This window comes from Homalodisca vitripennis, chromosome 3, assembly GCF_021130785.1.
Source record: "Homalodisca vitripennis isolate AUS2020 chromosome 3, UT_GWSS_2.1, whole genome shotgun sequence".
Classification (NCBI taxonomy): Eukaryota; Metazoa; Arthropoda; class Insecta; order Hemiptera; family Cicadellidae; genus Homalodisca; species Homalodisca vitripennis.
Genome location: NC_060209.1, coordinates 28,152,987 through 28,180,964, shown reverse-complemented (window position 1 = coordinate 28,180,964; position 27,978 = coordinate 28,152,987). Strand labels below are relative to the sequence as shown.

General features: G+C 33.2%; 2 protein-coding genes across 5 annotated transcripts in view; one reads left to right on the top strand and one right to left on the bottom strand.

The window, feature by feature from the left end:
- Positions 1–4,747, bottom strand: part of LOC124356726 (nucleolar protein dao-5) — a 28,054-nt gene extending 23,307 nt beyond the window's left edge. For all 3 annotated transcript variants that reach the window (XM_046807905.1, XM_046807903.1, XM_046807904.1), the window contains exon 1: positions 4,604–4,747. In XM_046807905.1, the coding sequence (XP_046663861.1) occupies positions 4,604–4,705 (102 nt within the window). In that variant the 5' untranslated portion in view covers positions 4,706–4,747. The remainder of the gene's footprint in view (positions 1–4,603) is intronic.
- A 4,305-nt stretch (positions 4,748–9,052) lies between these two features.
- LOC124356724 (spermine synthase-like) overlaps positions 9,053–27,978 on the top strand; it is a 38,601-nt gene continuing 19,675 nt past the window's right edge. Inside the window, exons 1-3 of one of the 2 annotated variants that reach the window (XM_046807898.1) lie at positions 9,053–9,183; positions 16,075–16,355; positions 26,270–26,381. In XM_046807898.1, the coding sequence (XP_046663854.1) occupies positions 16,080–16,355; positions 26,270–26,381 (388 nt within the window). In that variant the 5' untranslated portion in view covers positions 9,053–9,183; positions 16,075–16,079. The remainder of the gene's footprint in view (positions 9,184–16,074; positions 16,356–26,269; positions 26,382–27,978) is intronic. The other variant, XM_046807897.1, reaches the window with a different exon arrangement.

Genomic DNA, 27,978 nt, shown 5'->3' with positions numbered 1-27,978 from the left:
GTACATGAGTTTTCATTATATTCATAATACCAAATTTAAAATGTTCAAAACAAGTACAGTGGAGTCCCGCTAATCCGAACACGTGTAATCCGAACATCGGTTAATCCGAACAGGTCCAGGAGGAATTATTATTTATAACGATAATGCACAGTTATGGGAACTAATTACTTAAAAAATGAAAATGGGTGCATCATTTCGTACATAAACAAAGAAAACTTTAATTAAATAGACATACAGTATTTTATTAAGACAAATTGTGTACGGTACAGTACATAAATAATGAAGTTAAATACAGGTACAGTACCAAATTGAAACTTATAGGTTAAGTATGAGTTAAATTACTATATTAAGAAGTGAAATCAAACAAAAATTGGGCGTACAGTACTGATATTATTATTGAGTACAATATTAATTGTTAAAATACATAAATTCAGTTATTGTCTTCTGTCGCATTGAAGAGAGTCTATTGGATGACGCGTGGACCCGTACAATATCCAGTAAGCTCACATTGCTTAACAATAGAACTCTCACACTAAATACGGTAAATGTGCTTCGTATTCGCAAGCATGTTTATTTGTCAAGAAATACAATGCAACAGTCAGAAAACATGTTTTAATAAACAATGTTGATAATTCTATAACAAAATAGACCCATTCTCAAATTTAAAACCGTATTTTTCTGTAATTCTGGCTAATCCGAACAATCACATAATCCGAATAGGGCTCGGTCCCAATTAGGTCGGATTAACGGGACTCTACTACTGTATTCTCAAGATTGTTTTTTGGTATGTCGTGTTTGTTCTTACTTTTCTGCCCGCGAAATACTATTTGATTTACAACTTTAATTGTAGTTTTCATTTCGTCAATAAAAAGCAGGAAAATTTGGATTTAAAGGAGCAAGGTCATTATCTTGTAACCATTAAGAATATTGCTCAGTGTTTATAAAAATGTCGTTATCACTAGCCTTCTCCTACATAAACGAAATAATAGCTGGTAATGCCGTCACTACTCTAAATAAAGAAAGCTGGCAATGATTATTAATGAATATTTATAGGTCAAATGTGGCATTCAATATTAAAATCGATAATCATAGTCATAATCCGATTGTGTTGGTGACCGTTTATTATACTGTAGCCCTGGGAACTAATGGGAGGAGAATCCTTTCTTCCATTTTATAAAAGCGAGCAAGGGCTGCAGTATTATAAGAGGCCACCACCACAACAGAATCATAGAATATCCTTAAAAACAGTAAAAAGTAACTAAATGTTTTGTTACATTTTATAGATACACTACTTAATAGTTTTAAAATAACGTAATTCGTATCAACAGTTTTGTTTCTATAGTTTAGATAAAATGTGGTGGTGGCCTCTTATTATACTGCAGCCCGAACAAGTTGTAATATTGCACCTTTTCTTAACACTCTTATGGAAACCGCGGTCTCACACGCACTAGGGAAATTTGTTTCTCTTGTATTGGCAACACTGCGCGAGCGTGGGGTCTGGTCAGCTCAGTAAGCTGCCTCCCTCACCCCCCTCTACCATACTACAAATATTGATCAGTTTCGGCAAAGCGTTTGACCTTGACGTATCGCTAGTCAAAACCTACACGGTCTGTGTGACCAGGCGTTTCCGTGAACGTTGTGCGCGTAGCGGTCTGCGAGACCAGGTGTTTCCTGTAACGTGTGGTGGGTATTTGAGACGAAAATGGACCGGCCAAGTACCAGTAGATCAGTGAACACTAGTGACCCAGATTATAGTGACAGGATACGTAGGTTGTTGGACTATGAAAGTGATGTCGATTCAGCCGAAAGTTTTGAAGAAGTTGACGATTCTGACGAAGACCCCGATTTACAATACTGTCCGAGGAGGAAGCTGCTGCTACGAGGGAGCCTGTGGTACCAGAAGAATCATCAGAAGATTCAGCAGATGAAGAAGCACTACTAGATCGTGACCAAGCTGATTACGCTCTGCCAAATCCTGGTAATCAAAACGTTTCTCAAAAGAATATTCAACCTTTTGGAATCTTTTATTTGATGATGAGATGATAGACACTATTGTAGTAAATACAAACAAAAAAATTTGCAGAGTCAAATTCCAAAATTGGGAGACAAAACGAATAAAAGTAACTACAGGGATACTAATAAAAACGAGATAAACGCACTTCTAGGTATAATTATGCTTTCTTCAATTCTGAAGTCAAATGATGAGAAAATACTATCTATGTTTTCCAAAGGCTCTTTCAGTCGACCTATATTTTCTAATACAATGTCTGAAAAACGATATTTAGTTTTAATTGCTTGTTTGAGATTTGACGATGCTAATACACGCACTGAAAGAACCGATAAAAAACTGCACCAATATCAGAGATATTTACTAAATTCATATCTAACTGTCAGAGAAATTATTGTGTATCATCTGAAGTAGTAACGGTGGATGAAATGTTAGTTACCATTTAGAGGAAGATGGAATTATAAGGTCTACATGCCAAAAAAACCCAAAAAATATGGCATAAAAGTAATGTGTTTAGCGGATGCCAAGACATCATACTTGCTGAATGCATACATTTACGCAGGCAAAGGAAGTGAAAGCTTAGGAGTAACAGAATCTGAGAAAGAGTTTGAGCATTCCTACGCAATCCATAGTCCGTCTGTCGCCCTATCCCAGGGATCCAACAGGAATGTAACGGCTGATAACTGGTTCACTTCCATTGAAGTAATAGATGAACTGTTGAAGAGGAAATTGACTTACGTAGGTACAATGAAAAAAGACAAAAAACAAATTCCTGAAGAATTTCTGCCGAACCCTAATCGAACTCCTGGTTCTTCCATCTATGGATTCCGACCAAAAATGACTCTTCTAAGCTACGTTCCTAAAAAGAATCGAGCTGTTATATTAGCATCAAGTATGCATCACACTGCTCAATACAATGAAGAGAAGAAAAAGCCAGAAATTATTTTGTACTACAACAGTACAAAATGTGGAGTAGATCTTCTCGACATGAAATGTGCAGTGTACTCTTCAAGCCGTAGAACCAGGCGTTGGCCTCTTGCTGTCTTCTACAGGCTTGTGAGCATAGGAACCATAAATTCATTTGTGATGTACATGAGTTTCAAGGACATACCCGATATGACACGCTTTGACTTCATAAAAGCCTTGGGCTACCAACTCATTGCCCCTCATGTACAAGCAAGATTGATGAACACCAACCTTCCACGTGAACTACGGGCGAACATAGAGAAGACCATGGGTGAAGAGCAGCCAGAGCCACATCAACAGCCTCAAGCCCGACAGCTTCAAGCCAATCTCCCACAAGTTCCGTCTGATAAAATGGAGAAAAGGAAAACATGTTCTACTTGCCCATGGGCAAAAACAAAGAAAAACTGCATACATGTGCATTGACTCCAAAAAGCCCGTGTGTTTGGAGTGTAGTAGAAAAGTTTGTTTAGAATGTGCAAAATACAAGTAATTTAGATTTCTTTATCTACCATAGACACTCGTTTCCTCCTTTTTATTAGTATATTATATTAGTAGTACGTAACAAATTAATTAAATCTAAATGTTCCATAATTAAATTTTAGCTTTGATGGATTTAGATTTATGATAAAGAAAAATAATTTATCTTTTTATCAAATTTTTTGTTGTAATATATGGTATTTTTTTGTATATGTACTTAAAATAAATATCATATAACAAATGGAACTTATTTTTTTAATGTGTGACCTTTATATTCAATTTATATTTAAGTTGTTGTGATACAAGGCTACAAAAAACGAAAATTGCGGTCTCAGAGACCAGGTGTTTCCATTGACGTAATTTTGAATACGTTTCCGTAATAGTGTTAAATGTACGTCTAGGCCATAGTTTGTTTTATTATGTTATTAAAAACTATAATGTATTATTTATGTTGTTAATGTATTATGATTTTTGCTGTGTACAATTATTATATAATACTATCTAAGTTGGATAATATTCTAATCGTTCCAATAGTAACAATCGAACAATGAGCGTACACCACTTGTTAATGTCTCTCAGTTATTTCCATTAGACTACTTCGAAAAGGAGAAGAATTTACTTGTAAATTGCAACTAGAACCTCTATTACATCTAAAACCACTAGGAAGAGCATTAATCCTTTTTGATTATACTATTTAGAGCAAGGATTAATTTCAAGGATAAATCTCTATCAAAATCCAGCAATTCAGACAATAGGCATTTCCCTTGTAATGTAAAATCAAATAGTTTTTATTAAAATACATATGCCATAATAAACTATTAAGTTAATTGTATAATTAGTAAACTACCTATAGTATTGGTAGTCTCACTTGCCCCATCCCATGTTCAACCATTTCTTAAGGGTACAAGATTTATAATTTAAATTCATACAGGACTACATTCTTTTACACAAATAATCCTTAAGTCTTAAAATGATGGAGCTAAACAGAAAAATAAAGCTGAAGGAATGCTATTGTTAATATAGTTATTAGTTCGAATTCAATTGTTTACCACACACGTGGTGCCGCAGAGAAGCTACCTCCCAACATACACAATTATATAATTAGTTACACTACTAAACTCTTAGTTTTATTAAAACATTAAATATACTTACAGCTTTTGTTTTCTTCTGAAATATTTGTCCTAAATGTTGGTCTTGTTTTGATACAAAATCGTGAACAAGAGCCAGCAGCCCAGGATCTCTGACACCCGCCATTTTCGCACAAATACAAATGAAAGAATAACCGGCTCCACTCGACAGTCGTCAACTACACAGCGCTTGTGCCGTTTTGCCCCATAGAGGAATGTTAGAGTATAATACTTTTCGAAACATCATTTATTACTCTATAAAACATAGATAAAATAATAACACTGATATATATTACAAAGAATTGTATAATTTATTTAAACCCCATTACGACTCTCCAACTGATACAAAATCCGAATTAAAAAAAATAACTACATCTGGCACGGTACGGATTACGGAAAGGTAGTAATCGCAGTATTAGTTTAAACTTATTATAATTGTAACTTATATTAGTAGGTACCATGAATGGTCCATGAAAAGTAAGAAACGTATAGAGTGGAAGTTCATGTTGAAAATCGATTCCGAAATTTTATTATCACGTGTTCTGGCGTAGATAGTAGCATCCTTAGCCCGTTGGAAACAGATTTTCCTAGTTCTTTCACCGTGCTAATGTCAAATTCATAAATAATAAACTGGCGAATTACATTTAAAAATACAAATTATAGTAACTTTGATTTATATTAATTACTATTAATAACTCGCAATGTTCTTAAATTATTACGTGAACTATACATCAATATGGAAAGCACTAAAATCTGCCATTAGTTATAACTTCAATTGCACCACTAATAAAAAGGAAGCTGCCTTATAGTATATTCCGATCCATAGAACTGCAAAATGCTTGCAACTTCATAATTCAAAGATCAAAGCGCAAATTTCATTTATATCTATTATAGGAGTATACCTTTAAAAGAAAACCTTTTCAGGTTGTTATTCATAATCTGCACTCACCAATAGGTCATGAAGCTCTGGCAGATTACCTATAAGATAAAGCACACTATCCAAAATACTCGTTGCCAACAGAATGTTTGTACCAAACTCTATAGCAATCACCGACATCGATGTGTACATTGTGTTGATAATTATAACTCTATTACTTGTAAAAAATAGATCCAAACACGCACTATGTGATTAATCCTATCGATCCAGCTACAGGGGTTCTATTGTTAACAAATATCATGAACAATCTCTTAAATGTTTATATTAATTAAGGTTAATGAACTTTGATTAACCATGTCCTTAAGATTTATCATCAAATTTACTTATTGTTTGTTTTATATAAACAGATTGTAAATAAATTAAAGTCAAAAAAAAAAAAAAAATCTACAGAATATTGGTCTGCCTACGCGCCAATAAAAGAAAAATGTTGACAGCGATCACCTGTTTACACGATTAGAGTATGTCATTATTTCTATACAATAAGACATGTAACTGTAATTACTAAGTATAACATGATTTCGTACATTTGCATTGTAATTACTAGTTACTAAACAATAATAGTTGATTTTCTTTTCTTTCCTCAACACTTGATGACTTGTCTGGTTTATAAGCCGGATGAGCCAGTCGTTTCTCTTTAGCTCATCAATTCTCCATCTTACTTTTTTTCTATTCTTCAGTCTTCCCAAGAGAGGTTGTCTGAAGATTGATGGGCACTGTAGAGAACGACTAAGGAGTGTCTTTCGCCGGAGAGAAACCTCATACTTCCCCTGGCGGTGAACTGTGTAAATTTGTTTTGCTAACGGATTGCTTCGGCTTACGTCAGGATCCAACCAATTCGGCACTTCTTTAGGTAATGCGACATAAACGCAGAGGTTTGTGTTGTTCCGAGCGGGCTCCTGTACCTCCGTGTGTTCAGGGACGGGAAAACAGAGACACTGGGATAGGAGGTTATTTGTCCGAGGGTACAGCCCTTCCTGGCCCGCAAAGTGATAGTAAAATATTATATACTATGATATAAATATTAAATACTATTATGTATATATATATATATATATATATATATATATATATCATACTATTTTTACCATCTTTGATTATGACTTCCCAGGCCACATCAGCCCCTACGGGCGATGCTACATGTACGCCGACGACTCTGTGATACTCTCGTCCAACAAGTCCATTGAAAACTTGAAAATTGAATCGAATCCTTGATTATAGATCCTTCAGAAGAATCCCTCAGAAGGATCTATAATCAAGGATCGTATTTAGCAATAAATATTGCGATCGATTACTGCTCAAATAATGACTTAGTATTCAATCAAGAAAAAAACCAAAGCAGTTGATGTTTGGAGCCTACAAAGATGACATTTCGGGATTACCATGACTGCAAACTGAGAATTCCATTAGAAATCCTTGAGTTTCAATAGATGATAATACATCTTGGTCCACCCACATTGAAGGACTATGCTTAAAATTAAGTTCTGCTATTTTCGCCATAAGATGCGAAAGTATCTATGGGCTATTGGCACTAAAGAAACAGCACTAATCGCTTACTACGCGATCTTTTACCGCAAGATGAGATAGTATTTCTATAGTATTGTGGAGTGGCTCATCTCGTGCTAGCATGGATCAAGTTTTGGTGCTCCAGAAAAGAGTTCTGAGAATCATGGTAGATCTGGGGGCGAGCGACAGTTGTATATGGGCTTTTGTTAAATGGGGAATAATTACAGTGGTGGCTGCTTACATTCTCGAGGGTATCATCTCTTCTCGCTCAAAGGGGGCTCACTCGGAACGCCCAGATACATGACCACAACACCAGATTCACCAAAAACTTCAACCTCCCATCCCATAGAAAAAACACTTTTCGAGAAGAAACCATCCTACGCCGGTGCGAGGTACTTCAATAGCCTTCCAGTCGAGTTCAAAATGTTACCTCCTGCAAAACTGAAATCTCACCAGAAGCAGTGACTATCGTCGCGGCCCTTCTACTCAGTCGATGAATTCCTGGCCTGGAGAGACTTTTGAATATAGAACTCTTAAACACGACTTTAAAATTTCATGTGATTGTAACTAATACTTGTAAAAAATGACGCGTCAGATCTTAATGATATCGATTAAAGCGATTAAAATGTCCCGTCAATTACTTATTAAACCTATTTGCATAATAACTATTTTTATGAATAATTTATTTAATTAAGAATTCTAATTTACAATGGAGAACACATCTCTTCATGATATTCATTTATCATATTATTTTTGAAACAACATTTTAATTATAATAAGTATTTGTGTCAATGACATGTAGAATAAAACTCATTGAATTTAAACAATCTTACACAGTTTTATCAATACAGTTTCCTATACCTTGGATCTCAAGAACGTTCTTTAATTCCAATATACCAATTAAATTATCAACTGCTGGAGAGAAGGAAATATTATGCCACGTTTACACTTGCTTTGGATAGTTTAAGATCTTCTTAAAGTCAGAAGTTAATTTGTAAAGCTGTTGTATTTTTAGATACTCTATACCATAAAAAGATAATTTAACCAATTGCAACGAAAAATGATTTGTTATGATCGAAATTTATCACACATTAAGGATTTACAACAGTTTAGAGAGTTTATCTAAATTAATATTGATAAACTATGTTTACTTGTCAAAAATTTGGACAATCTTAAAAAAAAATTTTTATAGAAGTCCGAATACAAAAACTTTAACCAATTATTTCCTAATACCATTTACAGTAATCCAATTTATTTTGTTCTAAGTACCAATCACCGTGTATACTTAGACCAGCTTCTACTAATTGTCACCACGACAGCGGCATTACCACTTTCAATACGTTACTGAAAACAGAAAAATGTGAAATATATCTGAAGTTTTGTATTGCATGCTTTGTAAATTCCGTGTAATATAAAATAAGCGGCCTGTTTAACGATAAAAGTGTCTTTAATTGTGTATAAGTGTATGAGAAAGTCAAATTCAATGTGTAAGGGACCTGCAGTCGCTAGTGTTAAGTCTATTCATCTTTATTAAAATCACGACGAAATGTCATTTATTATAATGAACAGTATCCTGAAGAATGATACCTAATTACTGAACCGCAGCAAGAGCTTACTTCAATTCTAGAAAAAACACTAATCGAGTTTGCCTCTTAGCACTATATTCAGTTATATTATAAAAATGTTGCTGTAATACATTTTTAAACTTTACTTAAAACACTTTGTTATATAAATTATGAATGTCTAAACAATGTACCGCCGCCCCCAGAAATGTGTTACTTTAAGCTCTTAAATGTTACTATAGCATAAATACCAGCCCTGTATGCCAGTTATGGTGTATGCGTAACCATAACATGAAAAAATAAAAACTTTGTCAAAGTTTTAAGAAACGAATTAAAATTTTTAAATATAGTATCTTCTTGGCAGTTTAAGGGGACTTTGACTTCTGGTTGGTTACATGTTGTCGTTACTGGAGAACAGATAAAAAACAGATTATATGATTATTGTTAGGCTACTGGCTACTACCTCCTTACCAAAAGACTGTTGTTAAGAGGGAGATTGGAGACTGAGTACACCGGGATAGTTAACCGACAGAAAGTTAACCTTATAATCAGTTCTTTTTCCTATTTCCTGCACACTCAGGACAACCTGATCCTTAATTCACAGTAAGTACTTCCTAAACTTCATACACAAACTATTCACAAATTTAAAATTTAATTATGAAATTGTTTTCAATAATAATTTTATTCTTTGTCTTTAGGAATGAGATATACTACTGATACTTAAAAGGATATTAATAACATTCAGAAGACTAGTACAGTAAAAGTATTTGGAATTAGTTTAACTTTGATTGTCTTTTAATTTTATTTTTTTCTTCATTTCATAAAGTAATTTTATATTTTTTCATCTAAGTTAAACATTAAACCCTTGCATCTGGCCACAAAATATTTGGATATAGACTAGGTGTAGCCTTTTACCTTTAATAAATTAATCAATAATCTGATATCTCTTATCTATATTAAATATAAAAGTGTTTAATTTATTAAAGTTATCAAACATCAATTCTGATTAAAGGGACCGTTTTTTTAATCCTTGCCCATGTCAACTAACAATTTAACTATTTTTAGGTAAACAACAATTAGTCTTGTTAGTTGTCAATTTTTTGTATCAAACTCACCCTCTTATAATATAACTTGCATTCTGCCAACATAATGATTTGATTTATGCATCCCATTGGATTGGAAAAAAATTAGCCAGCCATTACATGTAGTATTTTGGCTAGACTTTAATAAGCGGCCTACACTCGTCATTCGATTGTTTTGATTGAATGCTTCGCATCTTTTGAGAATAATTCGATATTCCAATAAATTAAATTTAACACTGCCTATGTTTTTAAATTATTAATTAATAACGTTTAATGAAAACAATAAACTACAATCAGTACCTTTCTGAGAATTTGAACAACATGAAAATGGCGATTAATATGAGGAAATTATGTGAGATATCATTACAAAGTGACGATATTTGTTTTAAGTGGCTGCAAGATGTAGGTTTGGCTCCTGGAAACCCATCTTGTGATATTTGCAATAGTGAAATGAAGACTCGTGTCAGAGGTGCAAACATTGGTGTTTAGATGCCAGAAAAGAGGTGAAAATGCTCATTCTGTCACGAAAAACGCTTTTGCCAACACTTTTTTTGAAGGTTTTAAGTTTGGCATGAGAAATATAGTTACTCTCATGTACTATTTCTCTATGAACCAGACAAACTGACTTTTTGATGTAAGAATGCAGTGACGAAAAGTAAAATGTGTTGAGCAAAACTATTTGTGACTGGCTTTCTTTCTGTAGAGAAGTATGTTTTATTTGGCTAGATTTATATACTTTATTGACATGTTCTTTGAGAACAGTTACATAGCGTCAGTTATACAGGTATAAGGTAACAATTTTTAGCTGTTTGTAAATTCTTCTTCTGTGTAAAAAGGTCTCTCTTGGAGCCACAGAGTCAGTTTGTTTCTTGAAGCGGTGAGGTGGTTGGTTCTTTAAGTGCTCTGGAAGGTGGTTGAAGTAGGCGGCTCCTTTATAGGATGGTTTCCTCTTGTATAGGCTCAGATGGTGTGGGGGCAAGTGCGAAGTCCGAGGCATGTCTAGTGTTGTGCTGGTGCAGATCTGAGTGTCTTGGCTGTGATGTTTTTACAGTGTGGAAGATTACTTCTCTTATGTAGAGTGATACGACTGTCAATATTTTAAAATTTTTGAAGTGTTCTCGGCAGCTGTCACGGTAGTTAAGGCCTGCGAGGCATCTAATTGCCCTCTTCTGGTTGATCAGAACTCTCTCAAGGTTTGGTTTTGGATGTTCCTCCCCAAGTGGCAATGCCATATCTCAGGTGTGATTCGAACGAGAGAGAGCAAAGTAAGCTACCTTGGCCGTGTCTGTGCCACTTATCTGTTTTATTCTACGTATAACATAGTTTCCTGCAGATAGTTTTTTGCACAGTTGATCTATCTGTGGCTTCCATGACAGTTTATCATCAATTATGATACCAAGGTGTCTGGTGGTGTTTTTTATTTCTAGGTCTGGGAGCGTCAAGTTAAGGTCTCTGCGTAGATTGCTGAAGGTCATCTGAACTGTTTTTTTATTATTTAAGACAAGGTCATTTTCTGGTACAGAATAGTTTTTGTTTTATTGAAAGTGGCAGTTGTGTTTCTCTGAAGTATTGCTATTGATTTATTTGCTATTGTTAGTGCTGTGTCGTCTGCATACATGACGGTATGGCAGATGTCTCCTAGCCAGTTGGGCATGTCATTTGTAAGTAGGAGGAACAAGACTGGCCCCAGAACCGATCCTTGTGGTACGCCCCCTTTGTGTGTCAGTGGTTTTTGATTGACATTTCTGTAGTATGTTGTTTTCAGTGTAATTTACTTCCACAAACATCTTTCTATCAGTCAGGTAGCTACGGAACCAGCTTTGAGCTTTTCCTCTTATACCAAGGTTTCCTAGTTTTTGGAGTAGTAGTTGTTCGTGATTTAGGCAATCAAAAGCCTTACTGAAGTCTAGGAAGAGGCAGGTTGCTGTGCAGCCTTCTTCCAGTTGATCTATAATGTATTCTATGAATTGTATTAAAGGCTGTGGATGTTGATCTGCACTTTAGGAATCCGTGTTGTTGGTAAGTAAGAAGTTTGTTTTCCTCAAGGTAGTTTAGGAGTCTGTGTAAGACAACTTTTTCTAAAATTTTTGAAAAAGTAGAAATGAGTGAAATAGGTCGATAGCTGTTTGTGTCATTATGTGGTCCGGTTTTGTACTTTGGGTAGACTTTTAGCTATTTTTAATTGGTTGGGGAAAATTCCTTGTGAAAGAGATTTGTTAGTTATAAAGGGTGAGTGTCTTAACAGTTCGTTTTTACATGCTTTTTACAAGTTTAGCTGATATGTGATCTGCTCCAGATGAGGTTTTTGGTTTTAGGGAGTCTATGATTTTTAAGATTTCATTAGTTGTTGCTGGTTTGAAGTGTAAGTTCTTGCTTTATAGGTGGAGGTAGTTCATAGTCATCTGGGTCTGGGTTCGGATTAAGATCAGAGTTTTGGAGTGTTCTGTGTGCCACAGTTGAGAAAAATGTGTTGAAACAGTTTGCCACTTCTGCTGTTGTGTTATAATGGTGTTGTCCATGAGGAGGAGCAATTCTGTGTTGTTGTCAAGTTTTAGCCTTACGCTGGTTATTTACCACTTGCCATAACGCTCTGGACCTGTTGTCAGCTTTGTTTTATATATTTCTGCCATATGTTGTTCTTTACGTAGCGATTTTAGTTTAGTGTCGTAACTCTTTTTCCTTGCAGCCGTCTCCATTTTGTCTTCGGCTCTTCCTTGTGCATTGTTCCTTTTCCAAAGCTTTTATGTATTCACTTTTTTAATTTGGCACATTCCGTGTCCCAGCACTGCCTTAAGCCTTTGTTATGTCTGGTTGTGCATGTTTTTAATGGGCAGGTTTCATTTAGAATAGATTGTGTGATAGTGTGGAAGGTGTCATACAAGTCGTTTATGTCCTCTTGAGCATGGAGAATGACCCAGTTTTGGGTTTACAGTCTGGATTTGAAAAGTTCTATTGTTTTCTTGCTGAAAAATTCTTTTCCTTTCTTTGAAGTTTTCTTTTATTTTTGATGTGATTTTAGATGATAAGTTTGACAGGGAGGAAAAGTTAGGTGGCCCTGGGGTTGTAGTAGAAGTTGATGAATGTGAAATAGGCAAAAGAAAGTATAACCGTGGGAGATTAGTTGAAGGAATTTGGGTGTTAGGATTAATAGAAACTGTATCTGAAGGGAATAAAAGAGGGCATCGATACAGACTTTAGATCTGACCTGACAAAAAGAGAGACGTGGAAACTCTGATACCTTTGATATTAAAACATGTGAAACCAGAAACCATAATAGTCATAGACTTATGGAAGTCTTACTTTCATTTAACTAATGATTCTACATTTTACTGTAAACCATTCTGAAAACTTCATTGATCCATTGACCAGTGCAAATAACCAAACTATTGAAAGTTCTGTGGCAAGAAAGTAAAAAGAAGTTTAAGAAGTGGAATACCTGCAGACTGTCTAGTGGACCATTTCTGTGAATTGTTGTACTGCAAGGAAGTACGTCTGTCTGGGGAGAATCCTTTCATTCATTTTGTAAAAGTGGTTTCTCACTGCTATCCAGGAAAATAAATATGTATTGTAAAGTTGATCTAATATGTTTTGTTATGTTTTATATTACTGTTAAATTTAAAAGTCGTATTTCTTTTGGTTGATGAATTATAATTCTTGTTGCTTATCCGGACAAGAAAATACTGTATTGTAAAGATGATCTGATATGTTTTAAAAAGTGTTATGATTTGTGTTATTGTTAAATTTAAAAGTCGTATTATTTTTTTGGGTAATGAATTATAATTGTTGCTTATCTCGGCAAAAGTAAATACTGTATATTGTCAAGATTATGTAATATGTTTAAAACAGTTTTATGTTAATGCTACATATAGTTTATTAAAAGTTGTACCAGTCGTACTATTCTTGTGGCTAATGAATTATAATTCTTGTTGCTTATAATTAACAATGATATCGAATTACAACTATATAATATCGAAGTTTATAATATATTGTAGCGTTTGATCTAAACAATCGTATGACGAGTGTAGGCCGCTTATTAAAGTGTACCAGTATTTTGATTCTGTTAGTGAGTGTGATGTAAGAAATTGGTAATTGCTAATAGAGAAGGAGAAACATTTATAGTTTTTCTGTTCACTATCTTGCCTTGCACTGTGTAAGTTGTGACTATGAACCACAAGTTGTAAAAACTTTGTGTTTATAAATGAGTTTTTATTGTAAGTACCCATTGAAACTTTAATAAACTGCCTTATTGCCAGGGATAATACTTGTACTACTTAAAAAAATGTTACCTATGCCAAGATGGCTATAACATAAAAGCTTGAGTGGAGTACGATAAGCGGATTTTTTATATTGAGATCATCAAACGGTATTTAATTACTATACCCATCGATATATTCAATCAATAGTAATTAATTTAAACTATAACTAAAATCATCTGCACCAACCGTACACACATTTTCATATTCTAAACACAATTTGTTGTGTTAGTAACTTCTTTTAAATCAAATAAGATAGGTAGTCATATTTAGAAAACTATGCAAAATAACACTAACAGATAATTTACTGTGACTTTCTCAGTTTCAAGATGTTTGTTACGTTTTCTTTATTATTTAAATTACATTTTTCAAGTCACCTGACTTAATGTTTAGTTTGATTAATTGTGTTGGGTTTTTTAATTATTTATGACAATACATAATTGTTTATACTATTTCTATTAATTTGAAACTTGTGACTAATTTAATATTTTATATACGTTGATATTGGTTGATAGTTCTGTTATTCGATATTTAAAGTATTGATGATTGTAATAAGTGATATAAAAACCGGGTCCACTTATGGTAATTTGCCCTAAAGCTTTACTACGCCATTAAAGAAATGCTATCCTGTAGTATTGATAGCTTACAATTTACAATTATCTCATTAAGATAAGTCTCATTTCAAATCAACCTATTAAAAAAAATAATTTTTGACCTTGTGATCTCTCAGATTTTGGTGATATTTTTGAATGTAAGTTGTTAAAATGTAAAATTTTACATTTTTCTGCCTTCAGGTTTTTGAGTGGCTTTTAAAAACACCCACAAAAGGCAGTTTTTAGTCATGTATCAGTATTTTCACCATAGCTAAAAAACTATTAAAGCTAAAGAGCTCAATATTATGGTATTATTTTCCTTTTGAAATGCTCTATAATTTTATATATCACATGTCTATGTTTTTTTATTTGGTATTTTATTAAATTCTCCCAAAAACGGTTCTTACGAAACCAGTGTGTACTCCAGTAACAAAATAATTGTTTAAATTTGAACCTTTTTATGTCCCATTCTGAAATTTGGCATATATGTAGTTAGTTATAATCTAAATAACATAATTTTTTTTTCAAAAAACTTGAAGGGGATGTATTGTTGGTTTTTCAAAAAAAGAAAAACCGTTGTTTTTCCGTTGTTGTTTTGTTTTAGGGAAAATTCAACGCTTTTTTGTGAATTTTTAAAAGCCTGTAACTCAAAAATCTAAAAGCAGAAAAATGTAAAATTTTGCAATTTAAGATTCAAGATTCAAGATCTTTATTGGTCATTAAATAACATTTTCAGTTACAATAGGCTTCGTCATGAAAAAACATTTCACATAAGAACTAATTTACTTACTACTTATTTAGTTACATTAACCAGATGTATTTTGTAACAGATCAAACATGTTGCACTTCATGTACACGTCAACAGAATAAAAAACTTTTGTCTTAAGCTAAGTTGAAATCCTTAATTTTAAACTTATTAATCGGTAGTTCTCTTATAGCTAATGGTAGTTTATTTAATAATCTAGTTTGTTGGGAATTGTAACTATTATAAGTCCGAGTTAGTCTTACTTGAGGAACTACAAGATTATATCGAAACCTAGTGTTGTAATCATGTACTAACTCATGAGAGATAAATGTGTTGATATTTTCTCTAACAAACACTACATTCTGATATATATAAATACAAGCGAGTCATTATTTTAAAATTACAAAAAGACTATCTGCAGGACTCTTGATTAAAAAGATCCGCCATTAACCTGATTGCCTTTTTTTGCCACAAGAAAACTTTTTTGGAGGCACCAGAGTTGCCCCATAGACGGGTACCATAACAAAGGTGTATATGAAATAGTCCAAAGTAGGTCATTAACAATGCTTCAAAATTAACACAGTACTTTAGTTTACGTAGGAGAAAGATACTAGATTAACTAGTCTTGGTAGGTACAACTTTCATATAAAAAAATTCACCAAAATCTGAAAGATCACAAGGTCCAAAAAATTTGTTATAGATTGTTTTTACAACAGAAAAATTCTAGTCGTTAAATCAGGATGCATTAGTTATTATTTATATATAATTCCTATAATGAACTGGATTAGAAATAGGTTTAACATAAGTTTATTATTTTTCAGATACAATGGCCATCAATACCATTCTATTGGATTTGTCAGTTGATGCTTTGAAAATAATAGAGAAAACGGCATTACTGTTAACAATACAGGAGGTATTATCAAAGTTTATTCCAGACTTGAAAGAGACTAACTCAATGAGCTTTGGAGGGGGAGGTTTCTTGTGTACCTATACAGCTGCAAGAGATAGCTTTATAACAGTCCGAGGTTTTCCTCAAGGTCTTGTATCTATCAATGTAGAATACTACCGGGAGGATGGAGACGAGTCCTTACTCCCATTTGAGGTAAGCCTTCTCATTCTCACGATTGTATTAATATATGGGTTCTTTTACGCTATTTTAAAAGAGATATGGATTGGGATGGAATAAAATCGGTAAATTATATTGATAAATAACAAAGCTGTTGTAAGCCGTCATACAACACTAGAATTTGAAAAGCGTGATCACACAAAAGTAAACTTAAACTCTCCAGACCGGTCTCAACTCTATTTTTTAATCGTTGGTTCCCAATTCAAGTGGTTCCTGTACGAGTTTTATTTGAAAATTGTAATATTCTTGATCTTAACTTCCAAGGATTTGTTATGGGACTATAAACATTTTCCTGTCCAGAAAACATGCACTTAAACCTGTGTTTGTTCTGGAATGTCATAGTAACAAGAGCTTGAGTTTTTATTTATTTAAGGTGGAGGGAAGGGTGGAAGGAAGAGGAGGGATGGAGATGAGAGAGGGCGAGGAGAGAGGGAAAGGAGAGAGGGGGAGGGAGAGAGAGAACGTGGTACAGCATTTGAAACAAAACAAAACAGGATGGTGATCATGTCAGGGGAGGTTGCTTTGATCTTACCCTTTTGCTCTTGATCTCGGTCATAGTTTGTGTTGAAATTCATGGCTGAGGGTTTTTCTACTGTTACGGTTTGTTTAGGTTTCCTTGTTAGGCTAATTATTCTTTTTTAGTATTGGTGGCTGAAGTGTAGCTAGAGTATGAATTCCAAAAGAAACTATTTTATAGCAGTGTCTGGTATCTGACACTGTCTTAGATTTGACTCTTGGAATCTGGAGTCATGTTCGTCTGAAGAGATCCAAAAAAAGTCAGCAACGAAAACGCTCAAAACGAGACATTTATATTGTTTTAGACATCAGAGACACCTATAGATATATGAAATGGTAGTCTCATTGTCTTAATAGGTATACAATTGAGTGTACTACGATGTGATAGACACGATCTCTAAGCACAGTGGAGCAACCGAGTTTTCAACACATAACGTAGCTATGGTAAGAAAAATTGACAAAGCTAAAGGGTTCATTCAATTGAAATTTTAGTTTAGCTTCAGTTTACCTCCCTTTTATGTTATTCTTTTTATCTTTTTTGAGGTTTTGCACTTCCAACTCAAATTTATTATATTTCCAACGCAACATTATAGTTTGCTATTTTGCCCCAAAAAACAATATATTATATAGACCTACACATGATTTTTTAATAAGTTTTGATTCAAAACAGTACAGTTTTCTAAATTATAAGTAATAGATATTTTTATTGAACATTTAAAACGAAAATCAACATCAATAATACTTACATTATGAGTTAGTTGTCATTCATATATAAAGATCATACATAATACAGTAAAGTACATGTTTTGGCTTCCTAATCCTTGTTTGCTTTTATCATACTATTTCCTCGGTCTAATCTAGGAATTATATCAGTATTGTACCTAAGCAGAACGTATACCTCATCAGTAAGAAATGGATGCAATGTCCCCTCGACAATTTTCTGTTGTGTGTTAAATTGTGTTTAATGTTTCGTGTATTGCTTTGTGATTCCACTTGCTGTAATCACAGACTCACTGCGCTTGCTTGTTTCCTAGAATCGTTACAGAGTGAATGTTTGTTGGATCATGCTAATGGCCAGACCCTCCCTTATTAATTCCTACAGCCACTATAAATAGGCCTTCCCACAATGTTCAAAGAAACCAAATTCAATACCTTACGTGTATACATTCCCAATTAAGTTAATTAAATAAAATCCAGAACAAATTAATTGGTTTGCCTTGTTGCCACGATTTTGAAATAAGAAATGTAACTTTTGATATGTTTTCACTATATATGTACACAAACTGAGAGTAGGGGTTAAATTAATGAATCGTATGATTGTGTTGTCATAATTCAATGATTAAACATAAAGTTGATTACATTTAACAGGCTCTTTCAATTAATATTTCGTTACTATATAGACCAAGATGGGATTTTTAACTGCTCTGTAAAGACCAGTGGGGCATAGCCCGGAAGGAGTTTAGAAATAAGAATAGGCCTATATTCATCCCAGGGACCCTAAGTATGTCCATGTAAAATTTCAGTACAATTGGTTGAACAGTTGATGCGTGAAAGCAAAACAAACAAAGGCACTCTCGCATTTATAATATTATTAAGATGAACACAGGTTTTTGATAGAAACATTCACAGTCACAGTGTTAATATCTTATCAACCAGTTAGAGGTACAATACTACTTGATTGTAGTAATAATGCTTTTGACGTCTTCCTCACAAACATTTCCTAGAAAACTGAAAAGAATGGGAATTTTGCTGAAAAATATAGTTAAACAATCATTTAATGGCTATAAAACAGGTTAAGGACAGGTTGAAATGAGACAAACAAATCAAGGTCAAACAAAACATACACAAGTCCCAGTAAAAAAGTCATGTGAGGAGTGTCGCAAGGATCAGTGTTGAAACCTCTTTATCATTTCCACAAATAACTTTCCTAGATCTGTTGAAATTACAGTGATGCTATTAAGTATGCTAATGACACAGTGCTGTGCTGAGCAGGAAACAATCTGAACAACTAAAAATAATCTCATAGGTAGCCTTGAGTACTATGCCTTCAATATTGCCATAGACACTTCCTGGTTGTTCATGAAGTAAAAAATCGTAGCAATTTCTCCTTGAGAAGCATGGTGAGACAACTGGAAGACTATCTGTCTTTAAGGAAATCATTGACTCCCTCTGCAGTAAGTTCAGTGTGGTCAATAAGCTCAGTTTGTTTGTAATATGTAGGAAGACATGGCAATACCACTAGTTGGCGATGGAAATCACTCCTCCAATATGGAATTTAAGAGTTCTGATCTTATAGTAAAGAGCAATTAGAACTCTTTAACATTTTTCATTCTAGAGAAACGTGTAGGGGAGCTTTTAGAGATTTGAAAATCGCAACTGTAAGCTACCTGTAAATCCTGGACACATTAAGGCTACAGAAACAACAAGGAATGGTGCCCAGTTTCACAATTACAACTTTTATCTTAACTGCTGCCACCTTTTACACCACCTTAGTTTACATCAACTGGAATAAGCTCAGCTACAACAAATATTATTTGGAATAATGTACCAGGAAGCTGTGGGTTGGCAAAAATACATTTTCACAAACATCTGAAGATCTGGCTCCAGAATTGTCTATTTTACACTAGTAACATTTTTCAACTGGAGAAATCATCACGAAAACAAGGAAAACCACACATTACATATAATTCAACAAATTCTATTTCATTGCCCTCTTTGTAAATTCTCTCTACCTTTTCTCTTTCTTGTTTTAAAGCATTGCTATTTATGACTGTATTATAGGTCTGTAATGGTCATGTCAATGAAAAAAAAAAAAAAAAAAAAAAAAAAAATACTGAGAAAATGTATTTTTTATTACTTTTGTTTTGAAAACATTTTTTATATTCAATTTACATAATATTTCATTGATATTGACTGTAAACATGCATTGTCTATGGTATTTCTATTCCAGTGTCACAAATTAAGTTCCAAATATGTTTATTAAAGGGGCAATGCTAGGATTAAGTTGTCCTACCTATCGTTATAGATACCAATTATGAGATTCAAAATATGAGGACTGAGAAACCCACATGAATAGTAATAGTATATGAACATAGTTTAAAACTCCTTTATGTTGCTAAATCCTACCGTAACCTCAGATGTGGTACTAGGAATGGATTGGTGGTGTATTGTCCAATATAAAAGTGTCTACACGAACCAATGTATTTTGACACGGACTCATCAACGATGTCAGGAGGTGTTAAGATACTGCATTTTTTTACCATTGGGTTGTCTTGTGTTTTTTCTGTTTTTCATCAAATTGTTATCCTTTAAATTATTTTGGAGGTACTATGGATGCTGGGATTTTATTCAAAAATGATATGAACATTCTGTGGATCACAGGCAAATGGAAGAAAATTATAGCTAGTGGCCATGGTTTCCTAGATAGTTTGGAATATGACCGGAGGTTTCAATAGGCCACGGAAAGACAAGGGACTTTGTCACAATCAGCTGATTGATTACAAAGAGTGGAGGCTTCTAGAGTGAGGAATAAGGTGTAAGGATCTCCAGAAGTTGGACAAATGAGCCTAGCATGAAACTGCTAGAATTTCAGTTAATTTATAGAACATAGCTAAAACTTCATTGATATTTATTTGTGATTTGTTCTGTGAGGAAACAATACACAATATGTTTTTAATGTTGTACCTCTAAGGAATTTATTATTATTTAACTTATCATTATTATTGTAAATATACTACCTATACTATACTATACTAATACTAATATACTATATTGCAATAGTTTAAAGTTATAGAAGATAAACAGTAAGCTTTGTTTACCTTGACACAGAAAGGGTATTGTTATTACAAGATATTCACACAAAATTTCAACTCATCAGGGAAGTATTCTTAATGACAAAACCAAGCAGAAGTTTACAATTGTGTAGTAATTGTACAATAATGGTAACTTCTTTTCCTGTTACACAATTTCTCAGTAAAGGTTTAGCAACTTTTTTCTATTACATACTTTTTAAGATCTAATATGACGGTTGCTCTAAACCGGTATGAATTATTGTCTGTTTTATTGGGATGTTGTTAATGTATGTATGCGTTTGTATGTATATAATCATCATAATCATAAATCTTTATTACATATTCATTGAGAACAGTAATGAGTCAATCTTAACCTAATCATTTTTGTTTGTCATTAAGTGAAATTATACATTAAAAAGAACAATAATTAAAGAATTCAACAAATTAGGTCAATTTAAACTAATCAAGTTCATTGCTGCCAGATTCAAACTCCTCCAGACTGTAGAAGGGGCGTTTCAGCAGCCACTTGTAGACGCTCTTCCTTAGTTAATGGTTAGTGTGTGCCTTGACTTCATCTGGGAGAATGTTCCAGTATTTTTCACCTATGTAGGATGGTTGTTTCTCATAGATGTTTAGCCGATGGACAGGCAAAGCATAATTGTTGGCTCTTCTTGTTGCAAAGTTGTGGGTGTCAGCTCCTCTTGCCAGCTTTTAATTACTTGCATAGGTAACTGCCTCCACGATAAACAGTCCGACTACCGTAAGGATGTTAAGATTTCTAAATGAGTTCCTGCAGGAATCCTGTGGTCCAAGATTGCAGAGAATACGTATAGCCTTCTTCTGGAGTACCAAAACTCTTTTAAGATTTCCTTTGGAGGAGCTTCCCCAAACAGCCAGACCATATCGCAGATGGCTCTCAAACAGAGCATAGTATGCTATTTTAGCCGTGTTGGCATGGGTCACCTGCTTAAGTCTTCTCAAGACATATATTGAAGAGCTTAATTTTATGCAAAGTTGGTCGACATGAGAGTTCCATGACAGTTTATCATCTATGATTACTCCAAGGTATTTAGCCTATATATATATACATATATACATATATATATATATATATATATATATACATATATACGTCTAAATTTGAAATCAACATATGGAACAATTGTTTAGTTCATGTCATCTGTATTTATTATTATTACTTATTCACTGTTTATTTACTTTCGTTTGTACTGTTTTCTTTTATATTTTTATATTTTATACAATTTTTGCAACTGAAGACGGTTTTCACCGAAATATAGTGCCAATGTTTTAAAAACACTTTGTTTTAATTGTAAAGTAATTTACTACAAATAATATATATATATATATATATATATATATATATATATATATATATATATATATATATATATTGTTAGGAATATTATGTTAATTATGCCATTCATCTTTACACCCATGTGAAAGTGAGTAACTATAATTCTGAATCTCTTCATTAATGTTATTTTGTGTAACTATTATCAAATCAACTTTACTCATTATTTTGTTGTACACCGTATGTTATTGTGTGATGCTGGTCTTATTGGTAGAGTGCGGAGCTAAAATCAGCAGTAACTCAACATACAGTGAATCTGTAAATAGACTAAATCCACCTTCACTTGCTGATTTGTTATATATATCTCGCTTGCTATTATTCCTTGATTCTGTGTGTGTGATATTGGCCATGTTGGTAGAGCGCAAAGACCAATTATTCAGAATCAACTTGACACAGGCTATCTCTAACAGGTCTAAATTAGCGACCATTTTTCACTGGTTGGCGTATTGCATATTGTACCCTATCAACAAAAATTCTGTGTTCCAATTTATTAAAACATTCTATGACTTTTGACTATGGTGTTGTTTTACTATTATTAGTAACTGAAAGAATTTTTTTAAATTTACACAGACAATCTAATTGTATCAAGCAAGGTTAAAATTTAATATTAAGTTGTATTATATAGTTTTATACAAAATTACATAATCAGCTGTATTAGTGAGAAACAACATAACTAAACTTTAAAACCTGCCCTCTCAACTTATTCAGTTCTAAATTGTACCAAAATTTTGATAAACATTTGCTTTCTCCAATTGCATATCAAGACAAGTAATTTAGTTCTTAGCAATCAGAAGAAGCGATGGAAAGCTTTCTTATCTTATCTGTTTCAAATTAATTGAATCATATTAGATAGGCTATAAGCTATTAGTAATTGATATAAGTTTTGTATAATTCATTTGGTGAACCTTTTGAATCTTTTTCATTGCCTTCCCGTCCTCAAATTTGTGATAGTATTGTACAAGCTACCCCTTAGTTGTACAGGGTAACCAAATACAGACATATATTTACTAATGATATTTGTCTCATATAATGTGATTTACTAATTTAAACCGACGTGTAATATTTATGTATTCACTATAACATCTTCATTTATATTTAGTTTTTTATAAATGAAAAGAATTGTTTGGTTTGACATTAATAGCAAAACTTTTAAACCCAATACTTTACTTGTAGAACAAAATAGATCAAAGCAGGTAGTCTCAGTTAATGTTTATTAATTCAATATAATTAGTATTATTGCGTTTCCTTTTTTAGGTAATCAAGGATGTTTTATTATATGGTATTATAATTACCATATATTATATAGATTTATGTGAAAAGGGTTTTCACATTTTCTTAAGCTAAATTAAATTGTAAATATATACTAATGTCAGGTTTTTAATTTTGAATTAACGCATAAATAATTTTGGGGACAATTTTTTATCAATAACATAATCTATGTATGTATCAGTTTATGCAATTTTAAATTCAAAGTCATTTATACTAATTATATATTTAGTCAAATTTTTTAAAGAAGATTTTTATATAATATATATAAAGAGGCAACAACACTGGATCCTTTTTGGAATCATGGAGTCAAACAACAACAGAGTTGTTGTAGAACTTTGTGCCACACAAGCACATAACACGAAATTGGTGGAGCCTCTACTGTTGAATTTTTGAGAGGTTTCTTTACCCTGCTGCTTTTGTGACGACAATATAGCCTGAAGACGTTGAACTTTGTAATTGTAAAGGTTATATTGACAGAGGCATAAGTTTTGTGAATAGGTGTACCGAGTTCTGTATGTCGTAAATTTATAAACATTATTTTATGAACTTTCTACTATTGGACTAAATTTAGTTTTCTATTTATATTTCAATAATACATTTCTGTTGTTACAGTAAAGCATATCATGGTTTGTCGCCTTAGATAGAGAAAGTCAGGATCTACTCTCGGAACAAAATGTATAGATACTAGGATTTGGAAGTTAACCACAAAATAACTAGTTGACCTACAATAACGGGAGTTACATTAAAATTTGGCTTGTTCATTTCTGCGTGTAGACGAATAAAGCAAATAATTTACAAACAATAACTTCCAGTTTTTATGTTTGTAACAACGAAAAAGGTACCGGTTTTTGGTGTTTTACAACCAACTGCAACATTGAACATTCATAACTCTGAAACTTGTGATTCTATTAACACCTTAGCTGCCACTCACACGACACCCGTGGTCGTTAAGACATAGCTAGTCGGGTGAGTTACCCGACAGCAGCTGGTAGCCATTTTCTTTTGCTTCCCACTTGTGCTGCACTCTGACAAAACTCGATAAAACGACAAACTTGAAAGAGTAGGCCATTTCAAAAGAAGACTTTGTCTTTTATGGTAAAGTGTTTTTCAGTTGAATAAACTGAGATTGGAAGATTGGACATTAGCAATGCAATTTATCAAGCCACTTTACCAACAGGTCATAGATATTAACGTATAAACTGGGTCATGTTATTGTACTGGTAATATATAATATATATATAACTGGGTAAACACAAGTAACACTGTCTTTTTTTTCAAGAGGTTTTTTGGTAAACATTTGCGTTTTTCAAAGTACGAAGAGCAGGTGTACTTCTCTCTTATCTTTCCACTTAGTGACAACTCTGCTTTCATTATTTTGTAAACACACCATTTCACCCTTAAATTTTTTTTCAAGAGGTTTTTTGGTAAACATTTGCGCTTCTCAAAGTACCAACGATGTGTGTTTGATTTTACAACATCAGATTGGCAAGTTCAACAGAGGTGTAATAATTGTCATCGTATAGGTTATGACCTTTATTCAAACTGTTTATCATAAGCTCCTTTACCACTTTGCTGCCAACAAAGTTGCCTTTGGTATTTCTAACAGTACCTTACCCTATGTATATTTTTACTGAATATATGTACCCATATTTATCACACAACTTGAATATTTAGATGCTGTACTTGTGTGCTTTTCCAGGAATGTATTTCTGTACTTATTTTGAAGCAATATGGTGGACTATATTTTCCTACTGTTGAGATGAATTTGGAATGAATGATTCCTTGTACAAGTCATCTCATTACACCACCTGCGTGCAGTATTGTGGCCCACAGCCTTTTACTATTTCATTTTTGAAGCTTTTGTAGGTTGTCACTCTACCCCTGTTCAGTCACATGAGAAGATAATATGTCATAAGATTCATCAATATAAATATATAGTAGGAGTTGTCTTGTTTTAATACTTCAGAATTATTTAACTAGTTTTAACTGTAATGTCATTAGTTTTAAACAAAATGTTCTATTATTTCCATTTTACCCAGCCATGGAGTTAGTATTTTTCTGAGACTAATTGATCCCCCCCTCCGCATGATTAATTTTTTCAGTAAAATTTAATCCTAGAAGTGTTAGAAATTCTAAAATATGCACCAGTGTTTGGAGGTTTTACAGGGTCCCTTTGTAAATTTCATTAAAAAGTCTTCTAAGTAGCACTTGTATAAAGTGTTATATATCATTTTTCATGTTAAAAATCTGAGAATAAATCTACATAATTTGAAGTAAAAATAAAAAAATAAAATTTGTACATCTTAAATTGATTATTTGACATTTAAAAATATATATTACATAATACATAAAAGTCTGTAACAGCCAAATTGTAAGGCATTTAGTTGTGAACACAACAATGTAATAGTCTTATGGGGTTCAGAAATAAAAATGGAAATAACTTTTATGTCTACAGATAAAATGGAAAAAAATGGCAAATTTGTACAGATTTTCAGTTGCTAATTAATAAAATGAAATAACCACAATAAAATTGACTCTCATGCAAATTACAGTGTTTTTCTACCCTTAACTGATTTAGAACAGTGTACTATACTAATAAATAATACATTTTCTTCAGATTCATGGCTTAAGTCCCTTCAGTATCTTTTCAACTGTTCTATTATACGGATTACATTTATCTCTTGTTTGTCCTTTTACTGAGTAAGAAGTTAACCAAAACTTGATAACTTGATGAGATGTCTTGTAAAATACAACAATCCTGATTTTGTATGATTAAAATGACTTCATAAAATAACATTTACAACAACAATTTAATTCCACATTTATTTAAAGTGAAAGTGTTAAAGAGTTTTAGTAATTTCCACCATGTATGCTTTTCAATAAAACACACAAAGGTACTGAATAAGGCTGTACTTACTTCCTATAATCGTATTTGGGTACAGAAGTCTCGTGGTTTGGAGTCTCAGATGAGATTTGCTCTAACATCCCCTCGCAGCAAGTTGTTCCCCCCTGTGAGGCGAGGGGCTCGATTTGACGTTTACCTCAACTCTTCAGGTATGCCTCGACGTTATCTTCGTTCTGGCATGGATTAAACGGCTTGCATGGGACCTTCATCTCACTCTTCATTTTCATGTACTATCAATATTTTAAAACTGCAGTAGACTAGTTTCTTCATGCAATTCTCATTTTAACTTATTTTTTGCGGGATATGATTTTTATTGTTAGATAGCCGTTTTAAAACATTTCTCAAAATGTATGGTTCAGTGGATAAAGTATAGAATCAATAGATGTACTTACTTAGAGAATGTTACAAGCAGGTTGTGATTTGCATTCAACCCTAGAATGGTGGAATACTGTAGTTAAACATTAGGATTATACAGTGGAACCTTGATATATCGAACCTCATTATATATCGAATTCCTTGATAAATCGAAGTTTTGTCATTGACATAATATACAGGGTGAATTTAAGTTAGTGTCGAAACATTTTTTGGGTGATACTACTCAGTATTATAGACCAAAATATGAAAATAAAAAATCCCTATCTCATCTATCTTTTAACTACGACCAATTTCGCTATTTTGTTAAAAAATCATGTTTTGTTGCAATAAAACTCCAATTTCCTCCATTATTTTTAATGTTTTTTTTTTAATTCTGAATCCATTTTTGAAATCTACACAAAATTTTACATGGGAATAATGGAGAAAAACTGTCTTGAAAATAAGTTTGATACAAACAAATTGCTAATAAATCAAATTCTTAAGTTTTCGGCAAAAAACATTAAAAAGATATTAGACCCGAGGAATTAAATGAAGTTAATTCTGAAGAGAGGCCAATACCACAAAAAACTTGCCCATTTTGTGGGCTTTAAAATGACATAATGCAGCGTTACTTTTATTTTCATCTTATACTGGTTATTAAAGAATCAGTATTGGAAAACAAGGTCTACTTAAAATATCACGGTGCCAAAATAACCAGTCAAAACTGTGTTTGATTCAATAATAAATCAAACATAGGAATAAATACATAAAGAACAGTTACAAAAAAGAATAATCATAAAAGTAAGTAATTTACAAATTGCTTTCAAATTGCCTGCCTCCGTTTCTAATGCAGGCTCTCGCACGCTTCCTCATTGCCCTAACCGTCACGTTCATAGATAACTTGTTACGCACTACTTGGGCAGCTAACTCAATCCGGTTTCTTAAGTCTTCCTCAGAGTTTTACAGTGGTCGAGTAAAACTTCCTGTTTCATAGTCCCCCCAAACAAAGAAGTCCATAGGAGATAGGTCAGGAGATCTGGCCGGCCAAGCTACAGTTCCAGCGCGACCTATCCATGTTGGTAATTGTCCGTTAACCACTGACGCACTTCATTGCTGAAATGAGGAGGAGCACCGTCCTGTTGGAAAAACTATGTTGTCCCTCTGATTGTGGTCCATATCAAGTCCATCCAGAAGTGTGGGCAAGGTATGCTGTAAAAAAGTCCAAGTAAACTTCACTATTTAAGGTTCCTTGAAAAATGTGGGGACCCACAAGTTGGTTTCCGATGACTCCTGCCCATACGTTGAGATGAAAACGTCTTTGAAAGGAACTTTCTCTTGAAGCCCTGGGATTTTGTTCGGCCCAATGGTGCATGTTATGCGTGTTAAAAACAC